At 41.6% G+C, this 20,167-nt stretch overlaps 2 protein-coding genes across 2 annotated transcripts in view; one reads left to right on the top strand and one right to left on the bottom strand.

The window, feature by feature from the left end:
- SLC24A5 (solute carrier family 24 member 5) lies at positions 1 to 10,128 on the top strand. The gene is made up of 9 exons (XM_083712744.1): positions 1 to 197; positions 2,539 to 2,718; positions 3,704 to 3,787; positions 3,876 to 3,979; positions 4,763 to 4,863; positions 6,510 to 6,790; positions 7,668 to 7,874; positions 9,274 to 9,375; positions 9,734 to 10,128. The coding sequence occupies exons 1-9, from the start codon at positions 59 to 61 to the stop codon at positions 10,054 to 10,056; spliced, it is 1,521 nt and encodes a 506-aa protein (XP_083568870.1). The 5' UTR covers positions 1 to 58; the 3' UTR covers positions 10,057 to 10,128.
- The window catches only part of MYEF2 (myelin expression factor 2), a 21,880-nt gene continuing 11,835 nt past the window's right edge, over positions 10,123 to 20,167 (bottom strand). The window contains exons 8-17 of the mRNA XM_083712985.1: positions 20,104 to 20,153; positions 19,962 to 20,025; positions 19,723 to 19,827; positions 18,926 to 18,976; positions 18,777 to 18,848; positions 18,595 to 18,690; positions 16,594 to 16,692; positions 13,509 to 13,723; positions 13,374 to 13,425; positions 10,123 to 10,956 (exon numbers count right to left, since the gene is read on the bottom strand). Coding sequence (XP_083569111.1) covers positions 10,793 to 10,956; positions 13,374 to 13,425; positions 13,509 to 13,723; positions 16,594 to 16,692; positions 18,595 to 18,690; positions 18,777 to 18,848; positions 18,926 to 18,976; positions 19,723 to 19,827; positions 19,962 to 20,025; positions 20,104 to 20,153 — 968 coding nt within the window. The 3' untranslated portion in view covers positions 10,123 to 10,792. The remainder of the gene's footprint in view (positions 10,957 to 13,373; positions 13,426 to 13,508; positions 13,724 to 16,593; positions 16,693 to 18,594; positions 18,691 to 18,776; positions 18,849 to 18,925; positions 18,977 to 19,722; positions 19,828 to 19,961; positions 20,026 to 20,103; positions 20,154 to 20,167) is intronic.

Here is a 20,167-nt window from a genome sequence, read left to right on the forward strand (position 1 = left end):
TCCCACTGGATCCCCTAATCCTGTCTCGCTCCGCGCCTAGTGCGCGACTCGGAGCAGGATGCACAGAGGCGGGAGCCGGCGGAGGAGGAGCCGAGGGATCCGCGTGGTGGCGGCGGCGCTTCTGCTGTTTTTCGCAACGGTGGTTCCTCTGGGAAAGCTACCTGTTGCGTCGGCTCAGGAGATCCCCGGGGATTCAGGTAAGGGATCAGGTGCTGATTGCAAAGCTGGCTGTTTTCTTGCCTCTCTTTTAAAGTCCCGATTTCCACGCACATTTTCCTAGAGGAACAGGTCTCCTCTAGAGCTCAGCTTGGGACTTTTAAAAAATGTTCTGAGCAAGCTGCGATCCTGCTGCTACCCCCAACACCTAGCGGAGGAAAGCCTTTGAAATTGGCAGAAAAGCAAAGGATCAGGGCGCTTTGGGACTGTAGGATTCAGCTGAGCTTGGAGTTGCGATTCAGGATTTTTGCATGCATCATGATCTATGCTATTATCGCAGCTAAGGGAAAGAAAGTGCATTGAGGCGATCTGCCAGGACTAACAGCGATTTGCAGGAAGTGGGGCGGCGTTCCTAGCTTGGAGGCTCCCAAACGAAATTGCTGGTGCAAAAGCGATGGGGTTTGGGAGGCTGAGCGGTTGCAAAAGGAAACTTTATCCGCGCTGTACTGGATGCAAAAAGCAGCCGAGAAACAGCAATAACATTTAAGACTTTTAAAGCGCATGGCTCTTCCTAAATAATTTTGGGACGTATAGTTTGCCCCTCACAAACAGCTACAATTCCCAGCACACTTTTAAAGAAACTAATTTCCATGATTTCGGGGGGGGGGTGTGAAGCAATGTGCTTTAATTTTTTGGTGAGCAGCGTCTCTTTCCAGCTGTACTGAATTCTTCAGCCTTCCGTTGTAAGCTTGACTCATCTTAAACGAGCACTTTTTAAAGAGCCCGTTTAAAAAGAGCCCGTTTCATCCTCACTGTTGATTCTGTCCATATTTAAAGCTGTTCAGTTCATCAAATATGAGGCCGGCTTGCTGCCAAATACAGACTTCTACGTATTACTGATTCTTCTGAAGAAGCTGTGTGCTGCACAGAGTAGATCCATTGGATCTACTCTGAAGTAAAAAAAAAAAAACAGCAGCCCAACAGCTGCCAGCCAGAGACAGTTGCAAAAAGACACACAGCCCAGCTGCAGTATCAGTTAAAGGAGCATTGTACAACTTAAATTAAGTTACAGCTTCACCACAAAGTCTCCTGAGAACTGTAGAGTTGTTAGGAAACCTGTATTGCCCACACTGAACTGCAATTCCCACTTCCCTGTGATTGTCAAACTACTCGTGTATAGATTTCGATTGGATATATAAATATAAATACATACAAAATGCAGTAAAAGTGATGTGACCAATTCAAATGCAGGCAGAAGTAGAAAAAATAAAATAAAACGCTGCCTTGTATTCTCAGTTGTTTCCAGGTTTTCCTCCCCATTGTATCTTCATCAAACATCTCCTGGGAATTTTAGCTCTGTGATGGGGAGGTAGGAGTCTTCTAACTCTCAGCACCCTTTAAGTACACTTCCTAGGATTCTTTGGGGAGGTAAGGGACCCCTGACCATTAGGTCCAGTCGTGGCCGACTCTGGGGTTGCGGAGCTCATCTTGCTTTATTGGCCAAGGGGGCCGGCGTACAGCTTCCAGGTCATGTGGCCAGCATGACTAAGCCACTTCTGGCGAACCAGAGCAGCACACGGAAACGCTGTTTACCTTCCCGCCGGAGCGGTACCTATTTATCTACTTGCACTTTGACGTGCTTTCAAACTGCTAGGTGGGCAGGAGCTGGGACCGAGCAACGGGAGCTCACCCCGTGGCAGGGATTCGAACCTCCGAGCAAGTCCTAGGCTCTGTGGTTTAACCCACAGTGCCACATGCCTATTTAAAGTGATACACCATGGCTCTAAAGGAATGGTGGAGATGAGGCCACAGTTAGAATTGTAGAAGAGTGTAACCTCTGAGCATGTTCTGAGCCTGAGGAACAGTTTTCTGTTCTGAGCTGAGTTCACTGTCCTTTCAGACCACACCTAGTTAGCTTTCTTCATTTCAGGCTGCTTTGGGTGGGAACAGCTATTTGGATTACTGAACGTGTGAAACGAGTCCTTTAAGGAAGGGGAAGTGAATATATGGTTGGTGCTGTGAGCTCTGCCATGGGCCATTCACCCATGCAAGTTATCATTTGAGGTTGCATTCATCAAATGATAGGCATTCGAGGTGAAACACTTGGGGAAAAACACAAGAGCAAGACTATGAGTGTGCGAGCAAAACCTCACAGTACGGAATCTGAGCAGGAGGGCCATCTCCAGAAGGCTACCTGTTGTTGTTGTTTAAAAAAAAACATTGGCTTATGTGTCTAAAACTAAATACCAGACTTGTACTATTTCTTGGTTTGTAGTAAGAAAGTGAAATGACTGCCTTCCTTTCTTAGCAGCTGGTTTTCAGCAGCAAGACAGCAAAAGTGTGCCGTGTGTCAAATTAAAACCACATAACCATTGTTTTCAGAAAATAAAACGCAGTGTATTGTCTCTCCGTCATCGGAATTCCCAGAAGGATTCTTTACGCAGCAGGAGCGAGAAGATGGAGGCATCATTATCTATTTCTTAATCATTCTTTATATGTTCCTGGCTGTGTCCATTGTGTGCGATTATTACTTCCTCCCTTCTCTAGAGATCATCAGCGACGGTAAGTTTTTCCCCTTTTCTTGTGGTGTTGTCATCTTAAAAAGGACATATATATTTTCTACAAAAATAAAAGGCACTAAATCAAACTGGAGGTTACCGTCTCTTTTGTAGGTAAGAAGTGAGCTGGAAAATTGCTAGGCTTTTCCCCCTACCATTTCATTTTTTTAAAGGAGTGGACAAAAGGCTTATGGAAAAAGAAAAGAGGCAGGGAAGGGTTCAGCACTCTATATCCTATTAGTATAGGAATTTAGGAATATAAAATGCTACTTAGCAAGTCAAGCTATTTGTCTGTCTAGTGCAATATTACCAGCTCTGACTGGCAGCACCTCTCTGGGTTCATAGGTGGAGATCCTTTGCAGTGGCTGATGTTTTTCATGCAGAAGGTCACAGGTTCAATCCCTGACATCTGCAGTGAAAAAGTGTGTGCTTTATCACTGAGCTAAGGTCCCTTCTCAACAGAATTTGAATTCCCCACCCCAGGTGGGAATCGAACCCAGATCACACACAGAAGGCGAGCTACCATTAAGAACATAGGAAAAGCCTGCTGGATCAGGCCAAAAGCAAATCTAGTCCAGCAGGTAGGGCCTTCTCGGTAGTGGCACCCGCCCTGTGGAACGCCCTCTCATCAGATGTCAAGGAAATAAACAACTGACTTTTAGAAGACATCTGAAGGCAGCCCTGTTTAGGGACGTTTTTAATGTTTGATGATTTATTCTGTTTTTAATCTGTTGGGAGCTGCCCAGAGTGGCTGGGGAAACCCAGCCAGATGGGTGGGGTTATTAGTATTAGGACTGCTACTACTGTGGCCAATCATTATACTAAGAGGCCTGTCTGCAATGCCTGTTCAAAATGCATTCCGCCTTCAATTATTTCAACATAGCCTATGTTCTGCAACATGAATCTGCTACTGTAATGTTCTGAATTATGCACAGCCCCCATTCATAGATATATTTCTTGTTTCTCTCCTCTGTCCCTTGTCTCTGTAGCCCTTGGTCTCTCTCAGGATGTTGCAGGAGCAACTTTCATGGCAGCGGGTAGCTCGGCACCTGAATTGGTCACAGCCTTTCTTGGTAAAGTGAAGCCAGCTTTAAACAGCACACAATTCCTTCCCTTGTGGAAGCAGAAATTAATTCTGTCAAAATGATGCTTTGCTTCTAGGGGTATTTGTCACAAAGGGGGACATTGGAGTCAGCACTATTCTTGGTTCTGCAATCTACAACCTCCTTGGTATCTGTGCAGCTTGCGGACTGTTATCTGGCATGGTATGTCCTAGCTTTTATGACACTCTGAAGCTGTTTCTCCATGGTCCAGTGCCAAAGCTGGCTTAATCTGAGGTTACTTAAACTTAACAGGCTTGCAAAGCAGCATGTAATCAATTGGAAGAGAGTAAAAACCTTTGATACGCAACCCCACTTACTATTCTTCAGCAACTTTCAGAATGCTGAAAGTTTAACGTATAGGTCCAAATGAGAAAGTTGTGCACTAAATAAGATGGAACAAATAAAGATGTTTGGGTCTCACTGATTTACTTATGGGGTACTGAATTTTTAGGGCATTTCCAGATGAGCTACAGCTTCCAAAACTGGTAGACATCTGAAAATGGTTAGGCGGTTCATCCAGGTCACTCAGAAACCTGAAACATGCAGTTTGCTGCACTCATTACTAGAATATTTCTGAATCTCATGCCCCACATTTTTCCTGCGATACTTAACTCATAATAGAGGCCAGCATTTTGAAGGCAAGCAGCATCGAGGGTGCCAATAAAATATTGGAGGGGGCATGTTAGCCCTGCCCTGCAAAATCGACCACAAGGTGTGGCACACAAACACATCATTTGAGTGGTATTGCCCGTCAACCAGCCAACTTGGGTGGGGTGGCAAAGGGATCTCGGCCTGTAGGAGTTGGCACCTATGTGTGGGATAGAACGTTAAAGCTGAGCCTTCAATTGCATCTTCATGCACTTGGGCTGAAACAGTTGCAACCAGGTACATCTTATGCTTGCAGAACACAAGCATCATAAAAGTATGTCTCAATTCTATCTACAGGTTTCAAGGCTGTCTTGTTGGCCCTTGTTCAGAGACTGTTTGGCCTATGCAGTTAGCGCAGCAGCAGTTCTTGCAATGATAATAGACAACAAAGTTTACTGGTAAGTGCCCACGAACGGGCAGTAATCAGCCACACAACCAGAGTTTCAGTTCTCTTTTTTTAGTGGATTCCCCGCATCAGCAGGAGGATGAGACATTTGAGTTCCCTTTGAAACATGTGATTCTCTGTTGCCTCAAAAAAATTGCATGTAGTTAGCCTGTGTGCAATTGTAGTTAGTTGGACAGCAGGCACAGGTGCCAATAATTGGCTATTAAATGCCTTGCAAGCCATTTAGACAGCATACTTTTGCTTCCGGAGGGTGTTAGCAACAGCGCCGCAATTTGGGGTTGATCTGTTGATCAACCAGTTGGAGCAAGAGTCAAGGATGCACCTTTTAGAGAGATGGCTCTGGTACGGTAATATTAAAATGTTTTATTAAGGTTTTTTTCTCGTAAGCCATGTGGGGTGGGCAGTCCTAGTTCACACACGGATATTTTATCTGTATGCACAAGGTTTGGGATTCCATTCTTGGCATGATAACCGTGTTTAATCAGTACCGCCTTTAGTTTAACAAGTACAAGAAATAACACTGTAAATGGCCTAAAGTACTTCAATTTTCCTACCAGCAGGAAATGATAAGAACCAGTGTTAAAGTATTGGTAGAAAGACAGGCCTCGTTCCATGAGATATGGGGACTTGTTCATGTGACAATGGTTGCATGCATCTCAAGCTGTAAGAGCTGGTTAATTCATGAAGCTTTAGGCTGCTTATTACAGTGACAATTTGAATAAGCCTCAGATGCACTATACAGAGGGATGCGGGTGGTGCTGTGGGTTAAACCACAGAGCCTAGGACTTGCCGATCAGAAGGTCGGTGGTTCGAATCCCCACAACGGGGTGAGCTCCCGTTGCTCAGTCCCTGCTCCTGCCAACCTAGCAGTTCAAAAGCACGTGAAAGTGCAAGTAGATAAATAGGTACCACTCCGGCGGGAAGGTAAATGGCGTTTCCGTGCACTGCTCTAGTTCGCCAGAAGCGGCTTACTCATGCTGGCCACATGACCCAGAAGCTGCACGCCGGCTCTCTCAGCCAATAAAGCGAGATGAGCACCGCAACCCCCGAGTCGGCAATGACTGGACCTAATGGTCAGGGGTCCCTTTACTTTTACTTTACACTATACAAAAACCCCATTATATTTCTCCTCTTAATGTGAAATCTAGCTAGTTTTTAGTTTCTGGTAAATTGACCCTTAAAGAGAAATAATAGTTCTGGGAAAATATTAGGGGCCCCTTGGAAGATATATAACGAAGCCACAGTTGAGTGGCACAACCATTTGAGTCACACATCCTTTTGCACAAAAATGGTTCTAGGTTTGACAACTGGCATCTACAGGAAAAGCTGAGGAAGTCCCCTTTCTGAAGTCCCTGGAGAGCTGCTGCCAGCCAAAGTAGACAATGCTGAACTAGATGGACCAACCACCTGACACATTAAAGAGCAGATTCTCTCTTGCTTTGCAAATCCAATCTTCCCCTCTTGGGGGAAAACACCACTGAAACTGTTAATTCATCACTTTGGAATAACCATGCATACTCAAACATGAATTATTTTTAATTAAGGTTGTTCTGTAACCAAACATGAAGCATATGAAATGCAAAAACACACTATGAAACTTGCAATTTTATTTATTTATTAATACTTACTTTGTTCTAGGTATGAATCTGCTTCTCTCCTCTTAATATACGGAGTTTACATTTTGGTGCTCTGCTTTGACATTAAAATCAATCAGTACATCATGAAGAAGTTTAGTCGTTGCTGTACCTGTGTCACAGGGACTGCAGAAGAGACTGAACAGCAACCACTGATGGGCTGGAAGGAAGAGTCAGGGCCTCTTCTTCGTCGGCAGTCAAGAGCAGACAGCGGAATTTTCCATGATGAGTCAGATTACGCTCAACTTTCATCAAGTTTACACGGGCCTGATACTATTTCTGAAGGTATTCCTGCAATCTTTGCCAACAGCTATTATAGAAAGGGCTGGCACTAGTGCAAATAGCTTCAGAAATTCTAGTGAGAAAATAAATCGTTAGCCGCTCTGGTCACTCTCAAGTTTTCCTGAAAATACCGAAAGTAAGGCTTTGCCATGTGAATGTAACTTACAAGTCTGGTGGCTGAAATGCTTTAAATTATATAATGGCTCAGGTGCTTAAACAAGACTATCTTGAACAGGGTCATATTCCTCTGGCAACACACGTACACAGCAATCAATGATCCTTGGTTGCCTGCTATCTAAATTTTGCTTCCTGTTATACTCAGTCTTGTTAGTTTTAATTAAACTTTAAGAGGCCTAAAACCTGTACAGTGGTACCTCTGGATGCGAACAGGATCCGTTCCGGAGCCCCGTTCGCATCCTGAAGCAAACGCAACCCGCGACTGCGTGTGCACAGGTCACGACTCGCAGTTTCCACGCATGCGTGTGACATCATTTTGAGCGCATGCGCAAGCAGCGAAACTCGGAAGTAACACGCTCAGTTACTTCCGGGTCGCCGCAGAGCACATTTAACCCGAGGTATGACTGTACAGCATAAACCTGCATTGCAGGGGTTGGACTAGATGACCCTTCCAACTCTACAATTTTGTGATTCTGTACATTGTCAGAAAATGACTGGGGATTTGTGTAGTTATTTGTGGCACTTTACCATGTAATGATTATGGAAGAAAGTTTTTTGGAGGACAGCGAGTAATATGTAATGTAGGTCTATCCAAATGGCTAAATAAGACAGAAGTTCATATCAGGAAAATTATGGAGCTCTCAAAAGCTTAAGTTTATAAAGACCAAGATCTCATTTCTTAAATGGTTTGCCACCCTGACAGATTCTCAAAGCGTGTTCACCATGCCTGAAGCAGATCTGAAAAGAGTTCTGTGGGTGCTGTCCCTTCCAGTTATTGCTCTGCTCTATTTGACGACACCTGACTGCAGAAGACAGTTTTGGAAGAACTGGTTCATGCTTACATTCTTCATGTCAGCAGTGTGGATTTCGGCATTTACATACGTTCTTGTATGGATGGTAACAATAGTGGGTATGTATTGAATCCAGCAGTACAAGCCCTCCCTTGCATAATAAGTCAATTTTGCAGCAGTGTCTTAAAACAAGGATCCCGATTTTGGTGGTGCTTAAGATAAAAGTTGCTATGCATAGGATTTCAGACTGCACCTCTTTAACAGTTAATGCCTACATTAGGTCGATGTACAAATATGAATTTACTAGCGTTAAACCACAGGCTTAGCCAGCTTGAATCAGCAGTGTTTTAGGAAGTAAAAGTTAAGCCTAGCATTCTTTTTATTATTAAAAACATAGATTATAAGTCCAACTACCTAAAAAAAATCAAGAGTGCACAGCCAACTAATGTAGCTAAGCTGCACAAAAAATGGAATATTTCTGGCAGTTAACCTTAGGACACTATTCATCCTTCTAGCCCAGTACTGTCTCCTCTGGCAGCAGCTCTTACAAGAGCTTCCACATCACCTGCTACCCAGTCCCTTAAACTGAAGATATGCCAGGGATTGAAACTGAGAACTGCTAGATGGAAAGCATCTGGGTCTTCCACTGAAACTATAGCCAGCTCCCCAGATGATCAGATTAACCTGCTTTAATATACCAAAATGGAGCCTTCCCAGGAATGAGCTAAAAAAAAACCACCAGCTGCATTATACTAAACATTTCCTATATTCTGTCTGCCACTGTTCCATTGATATAATGGGGGGGGGGGGGACACATGGGAGTCATGTGTTGGGCAGTACACCTAGATTCATGCTCTAACTGTGCAGCAAAATTACAAAGTTGTAATTTATTTTCAGGCACTGGCAATGACGTTAAACTAGAGCAAACAATAGCAGCTTAGAAATTTGGATTCCAAACTATTACAGTGCCCTTTCATCCATTTCAGGAACTAAAGGCTTGAAGTTACTTTCCCAGCTGAACTTTCCCAGCAATGCCATTTGGAAGTTTTTGAGTCAAGATTATCAGCAGACTTAATTTCCTCCCCCGCCCCCAGCCTGGAATTCATGTGTTTCTTTCAAGAGCAGATGATTAAGAAGGGTTAGTGGTTCATATGACTTCAAGAGCTCATGTGATAAAGATGCCAAAGGAAAAGAAGGGATTATACCAGTTGTAACAACTCCAAGAGACCTGCAATTAGAATAGTAAGCTGTTCCATATTTGAAGGGAAACTTGACGCAGGCATGTTGATTAGTAGCAATATTTTCAGAACTAGAAATCTCTTAATGGTGACTTTTAAATGACAGAATAGCATAGCTTCTTTCAGCGCATTCCACCAAACTGTAGTATGTTAAATCTGTTCATACTGATCTAGAAACGTGGTAGCCGAAACACTAGTAAGACCCCCACACACAATTCCATTCTTTGTCCATTAACAGAAAGCTAAAGTGTTCCTTCCTTTTGAATTTTGCTTGCTACAGGGGAAACTTTGCACATTCCAGATACTGTAATGGGTCTTACATTACTAGCAGCGGGAACAAGCATACCAGATACAGTTGCAAGTGTACTGGTGGCTAGGAAAGGTGAGTGGTTTTTCATACCCATAGCATTATGAAGCAATTTGAGGCAAGTCGAAAGGGGGGTGGGTTCCCTTTGTTTATAATATGCCGACAGAATGCACTAACGCTATACTGGCATGAAGAACTGGCAAACTTTTAGCACACAAAATGGGAATGAATTGTACCAGGGTGTCTAGGGTCAAAGGAGAACTATGGGGAGCTTGGATGGCTCCAGCAAAACAAATTCTTAGCAGCCAACCTAAAATAGTTCAGGCATATTAAAGCTAGCAATTTCTGCAATCATGGTACGGTATAAAATATGGTATAATGCAGCAAAGAGCTTCCTTAAGATTGATACACATAAATGTGTTTTATCTTGCAGGAAGAGGCGATATGGCGATGTCAAACATTGTAGGATCCAATGTATTTGATTTGTTGTGTTTGGGATTGCCGTGGTTTATAAGGACAGCCTTTGTAGACACATCAGCTCCTGCAGAAGTGAACAGCAGTGGTTTGACTTACACTGCCATTTCTCTTGTTTGTTCCATTGCTTTTATTTTTCTGGCTGTTCACTTGAATGGCTGGAAGCTAGACAAAAAATTGGGGGCAGTCTGTCTAGTGATGTACTTGGCATTTGTAATATTATCAATCCTGTATGAACTTGGAGCTATAGGAAACAATCCCATCAGTATCTGTGGAGACTAGTTTGGCTAGGGTTGGGGGGGTTTTTTACAATGTAATCGAGGATAAGAAATAAACATACATAAAATATTGAAAGCACTAGTTTCTTCATTTAGTCAAATAAAAAACTCCAGCATTCCCTTTGAGCTCTAAAACTTATTTACAGAAATTCCACATCATGACATAAGAACCACTTAAAAGCTCAAGGCTATCAAGAATTAATGAGAGCATGTCATTTTCAGAGAAAGGAGTAGCAGTGACTATAAATGCATGTAAAACAAACAGGGGGAAAAGGGAGTAAAAAAAGGGAAGACACATTCTTTACATTACAATTGTAACATAGGGAAATATGACACAAAACAAGTTCCACTATACAGTCTTTGTTAAACAGAGGAAATGGCTTGTTTTATTAAAAACAGTAGAACCATTCATTTAAACTGAATGACTAGAGACACTTAGCATGATTTTGGAGAGGTATTAAAACAGCCACAGCTCCCAGACTTCAAGAGAAGGTGTGGGTGTTCATACCACTGAACAAGTCAGGAAAGTTCTCTTTCAAAAACCAAAATGTAGTAAGAGTCAGTTAATGAACTCACAGTATATTAAACACTATACTGTTAAAGGCTGGTGGGTTTTAAAAGTTTTGTTTTTCCAACTTAAGTAAAGCATACAATGTTACTAAAAACGACTCACTAGGAGGAGACAAGGAGAGAAAAGCTAAACTGACAAAAAGGAATGTTCCCCAACATTTAATTATAAATTATGCAACGCGATCCAAACGTACGTCAATTTCTCTGCCACTGATTTTTATGCCGTTCATTATCCTACAAGCCTTTTCCGCCGATTCTGGTGAATCAAATCTGACAGTTCCACAGCCTTTTGATTTCCCATTCTCCATTTTTATTTCTGCAAACATTACATGACCTGGATAAACAAAGTTAAAAAGTTCAATTTAGTCTATGATGCACTGCTGGTGTTAGAAATCCGTCGCCACAGCCAACTTAAAAAATTCTGAATTGCAATGTAATAAAAGCCAGCTCATGTCACAGGTCTCCTATTGTAATGCTACCCATGCAAACAAGAGAAGCCATCTAGCAGCCTCCGTTTTGCCACACTGAGTTTATAAACTCGACACCCCCTCAAATGCCACTGCATTCCAATTATCTGCCAATCTATCCTTCCTCCTCTACATTAGTTATATTTTCTTCGCACAGGTTTGGCAACGTCAGCTCTCTTTCCAAATTTCCTGTATTCCATACTCCCCCACCCCATGAAAACTGAAATGGTAAAGAGGGGGCGCATTTTTAAGAACTTCATCAGTAAGGAAAGGTTGAGAGATTGTTGATTCTCAATATTTTAATATTTTAAACATCTAGATGAACCCAGGCAATTGGGGGCAAGAGACAGCTGATCTAAAACACTGGACAGGTTTTTAAATTGACCCTAAACTGTGCAATTCTACATTCAGATTCTGTTTATATAGTTTATAGTGGCTAAGGAAACCCAGATGGGTGGGGTATAAATAATAAAATTATTATTATTATTATTATGGTTGTTATGATGATGATGAATCCCTTAAATAAAATTTAGTAATTTCAACACTTCTTGCAGCATTTTCAGGTGGTCTAGCAGTCACTACTTGTTCTGGGACAGAACTGGTCTGTGGTTCCATTTTTTTAATTAAAAAAAGGTATAGAAAAGCCTCAATTTCTTAAGCCACAAATACAACAGATAGCAGAAGGAGGGAATCTTGCTTTTTGATGTTTTAAGGCATGGAAGGGAACACTCTGGCCCTCCAGATACTGAGGGGTTTCAGCTCTCATCAGCTCCAGCCACCATAAATGACCTAGATTGTTGACAGAGAACTTCATATCTACAGGTTCTCCACCCGTGTTTCAATAGGAGGACAAGAAAAATACTTATGCTCGTACATTAAGCTAACATGAAATGCTGAGAATAAGATTAAGTGCACATTTTAAAAACTATACATTTTTGAGAATTGAAAATTGTGGATTATGACAAATATGTAACATTGCAGAAGTGTGCAGTCAAAGAAGGTGATTATAGCTTGAGAGTTCTACCAGGAGCCACAAAAGCTCCTTTCTCTTTGTACAGGTTGTCAATTTCATGAGCAAAGCAAGGATGAGTTTTCACAGAAAGGTAATAAAGATGGAGATTACATTCCCTTCAGAATTCAATGAGACTTAGATGACTTGGACCTCAATTAAAAATCATTATTTGCTGCAAACACAAAAAAACCCAAATAAATAAATGAAAACAGCCTTACCACCCAGATATATATAGGAATGCCGAGAACTAACATTACTGCAACCTTCTTGCATCCTTAGTCTTAATATATTCCGGCAGTTTCAAACTAAGACAAATTAATATGTAAACCCAAACCATGGTTTGTTGTGATTTAAATAAAGGAACTAAACAAATTGTGAGTATCAACCAAGCAGGACCTGTTACTACAGCTTGAGGTTTGCGAACTACTTTAGGCAAACTGATTTCTCATCAGATCTGAACAAACCATGGTTTTGGGCATTTGAGACAACATCTAGGGATTCCCAGGAAGAGAGAAGAAATAAACCAATAATTGTTTGCCTCTGCACAGTGCTAGAAACTGAGATATGAAAGCTAGGAGCTAAATGGCACCTTAAATCTAGGTTATGGGTGTCGCAACGGAATGTCTAGGCACACTTCTTTATAACAATACAAGCTGAAAATGAACTGCAGCTAAAATCTTATGTTCATTTTTCCTCATCTGAATACTGCAAAGAACAAAGCCATACTTCCCCTGCCCGCCACCCCTAATATTCTTATGAGTGTCCCTTCTCCACTCCTCAGAGAGTGGCTCAATGTGGGGAGGCAGCAAAAGGTCCTCCTTTCGTTCCAACAGTGGCAATTTTAATCTGAAATCTTAGGCACAGTATTGCTCCCAGAGCTCAGAAACTGCTTGCATTAATGAAATTCCTTGTCGCAAAACATGCCTAGAACAATGGGAGTTTCGAACGCTGCCTCTGCATCTGAAACACAAGTCATGGCTTAAAAGTTTCAATTAGATGGCCCACAACAAGCTTTTGGAAATGCATGCAAGTTGCCACATTCTGGGGACCCCTGGGGTTCCTCAATGAAGGTTGGTAATGAAGCTCAAGCTTCCATGATGAGAGGGCTACTTTTTCCCTGAAACACACTGCTTTAGGGTACCCACTCCGTTCATGCTGAGCAGCAGGTGATATCCAACAACTTGTGGCACAGGTGGTAGCCTCGCCCTACCATCTTTGTTGTGGCTAATCATCTTTGCCTTAGAGGCAACAACATTTGTGCCTAATACTTACCACACTGGCTGAACTTTTCCTTAAGCTTCTGCCAGGTCAAGTCAAAAGGAAGCTGAAATGAAGATAAGCATATAGTAACGCAAGGAGAAAAAGCCAGAGAATAACGCTGCTAATTGGTTCAATTTATGTGCTTACATTTCTGACAAATATCTGGTTGCCCTTGGAGCCTACTCGGTCTCTCACACCACTGCCCATTGGGCCAGGCACAAATCCTCGATCCATATCGATATTTCTCTCCAGGCCAGTTCCCATGGTTGGCCCCATTCGATCAAAAGTGGAGTTCATCCGATCCATTCCCATGCCCATGCCCATTCCTCCGGTCATACTGTTCATACCACTTATTCCACTACCTGCAAACACACAGAGATTTAGGAATCCAATAGTAATGTTTATAGCACAATAGTAAACAAAAGCTTGATAACAGTTTCAAATTCATATATAAATAAGCTGGTTTGATGCAAGGGAAAATGCAGATGAGTTTCTATAAAGAAAGCCAACAAGGTTTCTGGTGCAACCACTATAGTTAACTTTGACATGCAATGGAATCCCATGAATATAGTCAGAGGAAATAGCACTTAAAGGGCTGAGGGATGTTTTAACCAAATTCATTTGATCTTCATCTGAGGAAGCAAATGGACAATGATTTATTATGCTGGTAATAGCCAGCCAACTATAAGTAGACCAAACATTTATTTTTGTTTTTGTGCCATTGACCTACATTTTCCTAACTGAATTTAATAATTGCAGATTTTAAATGGTGCATACAGTATTTGGGTTATGAAAGTAGATGCAATTCCTACTAATGTTTGTCTATATAAAGGAATGATGATGTGGCAGCTACATGTTTCAGTTAGCCATTACTGATTTATGGCAGTATCAGCCCATGGGCATTCACTGCAATGCGCTCTACGTGGAGCTACCTTTGAAGATGACCCAGAAACTATAATTAATCCAGAATGCAGCAGCTAGATTGGTGATTGGGAGTGGCCGTTGAGGCCATATAACACCGGTCCTGAAAGATCGACATTGGCTCCCAGTACATTTCCGAGCACAATTCAAAGTTTAAAGCCCTAAACGGCCTCGGCCCAGTATACCTGAAGGAGCGTCTCTACCCCCATCTTTCTGCCCAGACACTGAGGTCCAGCTCCGACGGCCTTCTGGCAGGGAACCAGGCAGAGGGCCTTCTCAGTAGTGGCACATGCCCTGTGAAACACCCTCCCATCAGATGTCAAGGAAATAAACTATCTGACTTTTAGAAGACATCTGAAGGCAGCCCTGTTTAGGGAAGTTTTTAATGTTTGATATTTTATCATAGATGCCACTGTCACAAAGTTGAATTCTACCCTTCCCAGCTTTTAGGATGCCACGGCTACCCTGAAGGGTGGTTTGCACTGATATGCCTAAAGTAGATCAGTGCATGCTAGTTTGCGAAAGTGACTGTGGGCTTATCAGGTCATGGCTGTCACTTATTGTTTAAACAGGCACTTTGCGATTACCAGTCCTGTTAGGATCAGATGCTTTTTACATAAGCAAGCAGGATCCAGGTGAATTTTAAAATGCCAAGTTTTGGAGAATATTAAAAATTATTGTGTGTGTAGACATTGACCACAGAGAAGGAACATAGCTCAATGGCAGCTTATGTATTTTCATGCAAAAAGTCCCAGGTTCAATCCCTAATATGTGACTTGGTTTAAGAGCAGTTTCCTATGCTCCTGTTACAGAAATTTATTAATCCAAAATGTGATTTTTCACAAAATAACCATAATGGCTCTCACAAGCATGGAATTGTCAGTGTATTATTCCCTTATTAAATGTGACCAGACAAGAGCTAGACTTATATTCCATCACATATACTGGATATACGTTCACACGTAGAATGCAGAGGTGTTAGTATTCTTAACATGCACCTTTCAGTTATTTTGTAGCCATGCATGACAACTCTATGAATCTCCCTTTTACAGACAGATGTTAAACCACCTTGTAAGTCAAAACAGCTATCTGAAATTCTGCAACTGGTAGCTGTTGCTACAGGTTTTACTTAATATCAGATTCCAATACTTGCTATTATCTGCTGTTTCTTTGGAAATTTGCTTGTTTGCTACGCATTTGGACACCTCTTAAGATGTCATAACCAAATTCTGCATGGTCCTGAGATCAAGGAGCAAGTTTTTGTCTGTGTTTGTATACAACTGGACACCATTTTGAATCAGAACAGAAGAATGAACATTTCAAAACTGCACTGATTTTTTGATTTCTTAGAATTCCTGGGCAACACTAGGTACAAGGTCGCTAGTGTTTATACAAATGGCCCACTCGAGAAACTCAATCTTAAGAAAACACTAGACATCTTAATGAACTTCAGTTATAACTGCAGTCACATAAAACTGGAAGTTTAAAATCAATGGAGCAATTTTCTTACTACCGACAATAAGATTCCTCTGGATCTATCTAGGCATAGCACTAACAAAAGACCCTTTCTATTATACGTTAGAATTTAGATTTGGTTGAAGCAGATCAACCTACTCATTCCAGATCCTACTGGGCCCATATTAGAGGCTCCCATTCCTCCTGCAAAACCACCAAGCATTGCACCACCTAAACAAGGACAGAAAAAAGTCACATTATACATCTCTGTTTTACTTAAAAGCTAGGGAATTCTACCAAATTACCGTTTCATAACAAAATAATTTATCATTCTACCAAACTACCTTTTCATGACAAAATAATTTATCATTCTACCAAACCACCTTTTCATAACAAAGTAATTTATTGATGGCAGTAATGCTCAGTGGACATACAAAAGCTGAACAAGGGTAGATACTAGACTATGAGAAAAATATATTCACTACAATGTTCTCACTGAATTTTTTCAGAGAATGTAAAATTGTAAGGCCAGTAGAGCTACAATGCAGCAAGAAGTCTACAAGTATCTCTTAAAATTGAATGGTTATTTGAGAACTAACAGCTGCAAGCTATTAATTTGGATTCCTGCTTTAAGCTACTTCTATTGAATCTCAAAAAGTAGTATGTGAAAAGCACTTCACCCTGCCAATCTCCAGAAAGAAGACAACAGTACCTTTCATTGGCCTCTATCTCAGGCAGAAGGGAAAAGGGAGATTATGAGTATGAAGCAACATAGTGTTCACTTGTGAAAATGATTTGCTTGCTACATGCTTGATACCCAATTCCATGAAAAATGCAAGTTTGCCAAGGGCCATACCCATCCTTCCAAACGAGTCTCCAAAGCCACGGTTCATTGCCATATCAGTTCGACCAAAGTCTCTATCAAGATTTCCTCCCATTCCTCCACGGAACATTTCTGCAGGAAACACAGTAGACAGTATTTTCTTTTAGATTCCAGATACCGCGTGTTTGCTTACAGAAAGACCTTTGGGTACAAAGGATTCGCTTTGAATGGTACCATAAATGGCTAAGTGGAAAGACGCTTATTCAAGATACTGATTTCAAACAAATTCTTTTAAAAATATAGGAATATGGGAAGCTGTGTTAGATGGACCATTGATCCATCTAATTTAGCATTGTCAACACTGAATGGAAGAGGTTCTCCATAGTTCAGGAAGTCTTTCCAAGTCAACATGCATTATAGCTTGACTGTACATGTTGGGTGTACAGTCGAAGCAAGACTCATTTCCATTCCCCTATTACTACAAATGTGAGATTCAGAATTCTAGAAGAGTTGCTATAATTTTTTTGTAGTAGATCCCTCTCACAGGATCAGTGGAGGATGCCAATATAATGCAGCCTCAAATGTTCTCCTCAAGGATCCCAGGAGCTGAGGTAGTTTTGGAGGCAGCAGCATGGCATCAAGCACTGTCAACAATGAGAGACTTCCCACCACCTCCAAATTTCAGCTTCAAAAGAGAGATCTTCCTCAATATCAAAGCTGTGGAAAAGCTAAATTACCCCTCCTTGCCTGCTTGAATCCCGTTAAGAAGCAGCCTCCTCCAATTTTAAAAAACTGCATGTGAAATGCAAAGTCCTGTTTTTAACATCACATCTGCTTTGATTGTCTCTGGGCACAGGAACACAAATGTAGCAGATAAGCCCTTCAGGGTTTTTTTTTAAAAAAATACAGTACTCAACAAAAACAAACAAATACAAAACAAAATAAATCTATTTGTACATGGTCACCAGGGTCCCTTATGGAAAAACTGGGGGTACTGGCGTAAAGCTACTAAGAGTAACAGAAAATAGAGAGAGAATATTTACATCAACATTATGAGAGATTATAAGTTCTTGTCAAATTCATTGTTTATTACTCATTATTCCAAATGTGTGTGCATAGTCTAATATGGGAGGGAGGACTCTTTTAATAGTCTTCATTTGTGTAAAAAAGCAAGTTACACAACACTGAGAAAAGTGAGTTTGATTTGATTGTCCCTTGGATAAATGAACTTTGTGGATTAAATTAAGTTTTTCACTATAAACCTTTATTTTTTAGGATGGAGTTTAGGTCAACTGTCTTCCACTGTTAAGAAATGGTCCTTTGGGCTGCTGCCAGCCAAAGTGTTACCAGTTCCTTAGGTTAATGTAAATACTTAATGTCGTCAAAAATAGGTGACAAAACTTTGGGGGTTGACAATATTGTGTCCACTAATTATGATCATTTTCTTAATAACTTTGTCCCAGAATGAGGATATCAAGGGGCATTACCACCATAAATACACCTGGGCTTGCACCACTCTCCAGCAATTAAAACCTTCAGCTTTTATGCAACAGTTAACTTGAGCTTTTGATAGAAGCTCTGGTCAAGAACATGAAATATGGTATTTTATCAAGTTAACACATTCTTAATTTTTGTTTAATTTGTATTACGCTCAGAGGATTTAAATCACCTTTTAGAAAGGTGGTATGCTGCAATCAAGCAAGCAAAATAAAGCCTTTGGTTAAACTCAACAATCAGGCATCCCTGCTGAAAGTTTGCTTGCCGGTTTGCTTGTCATACATTAACTCCAATGAAAATAAATTTGATAAACACATCCAGGAGAATATTCCCACACTCTAGTTTTCAAATGGGGGTGGGAAAGCACACTGTGCTTCCCAGCTGATACTTGAAGTTTATGTTTTACGGAAGCCTTTTTAAAACTAAATGTCCGTTTCCACATCATTGATCTTAAGCTCTTAAATCAAAGATTGTATCTTTAAAATAATTGGGCTACAACTGCAAACACAGAATAATTAAAAAAACTGATTAATTTACCTCCCATACCTGTTGCCATGCCCCCCATGCCTGTTCCTATGCCACCAGTCATTCCACTGCCAATATTTCCTCGGAAATCATCCACACTGCCCATTCCTAGAAATAGATTTTATTTTTTAGTTTTACAATACTTCTAGATACACTGGAACAGCTGTACATTTTACGAGCAAATAGTCACCTACCTCCCATTCGGTTGACTCCGCCAAATCCTCCCATGTTTGCCATCCCTTTCATGCCACCAAATCCGCCAACACCTGAACCGTAAGCAAAGAGCATTTTACTAAATTCATAAAATTTTTATAGGAACAAAGTAACTGGGGAACATGCCTACCTCCGCCCATTCTGTTCATTCCTCCAAAGCCTGGACCATCCACTCCCATTCCTTCAAATAAACAGATTTACAGGTGAGCTATTAAGTATATCTTTATGCCACTCTACCCTTCAGCTGAACAGCTCCCAGCGAGGTTCGCAATAAAACCAATGCAATATAGCAACAAAGTATATCATAACCTAGTGAGGAATCAAAGCAGCAGTTAAAAATAGGATAAGATGTAAGAACTTAAATTTTTTTTGGAAGAATCAAACGAGAAAAGCTTGGTGCTGAACAGGCACTTTTAAAGGTAAGGTAAAGGTAAAGGTACCCCTGCCCGTATGGGCCAGTCTTGACAGACTCTGGGGTTGTGCGCCCATCTCACTCAAGAGGCCAGGGGCCAGCGCTGTCCGGAGACACTTCCGGGTCACGTGGCCAGCGTGACAAAGCTGCATCTGGCGCGCCAGAGCCGCACACGGAAACGCCGTTTACCTTCCCGCTGGTAAGCGGTCCCTATTTATCTACTTGCACCCGGAGGTGCTTTCGAACTGCTAGGTTGGCAGGCGCTGGGACCGAGCAGCGGGAGCGCACCCCGCCGCAGGGATTCGAACCGCCGACCTTTCGATCTGCAAGTCCTCGGTGCTGAGGCTTTTAACCCACAGCGCCACCTGCGTCCCTCTTTTAAAGGTACATATAATGAAAAAACGATTAAAATTTAAGTATGAGTCACAATACATTTAAGGACTTCTATGGTACTCCAGGAAATGTATCCCTCACTCCAAGGCAAGAAAACACTGAGAAGAGGAAAGCATACTGACCTCCAGGAGCCACACTTCCCATTCCACCACCACCCATGCTCAGTTGGGTTGCACTTATGGGCTGCCCGCCAGGTCCAAGTCCCATTCCAATTCCTCCAAGACCACCTTTGAAAGCAAAGATCACTCCATAAGGTTCTCAGTATTTCTAAACAGTTGAAGGCAGGGGCAATTCAACTAGGCTTCAAAATGGTAGCTATGTCTATATTAACAGGCAGCATTAAAAAAGAGTGAATACTCACGAGGTAGCTGTGGTGTTTTGCTGTCTGCTACACGGAAATCATCGTGAGGAATTGATTTGTCATCCTAACAACAGACAAAGACTTTTAGAACATTGCAGTGGTTTGTCTCAGCTACCACGGGCAAAACAAATGAACAACTTACCATTTTTACATGCATGGGTCTATCAAACAGAAATTGTCCATTGAACATAGCTGAACATCAAGTC

Source organism: Podarcis gaigeae (assembly GCF_964106915.1).
Source record: "Podarcis gaigeae genome assembly, chromosome: 14".
Lineage (NCBI taxonomy): Eukaryota > Metazoa > Chordata > Lepidosauria > Squamata > Lacertidae > Podarcis > Podarcis gaigeae.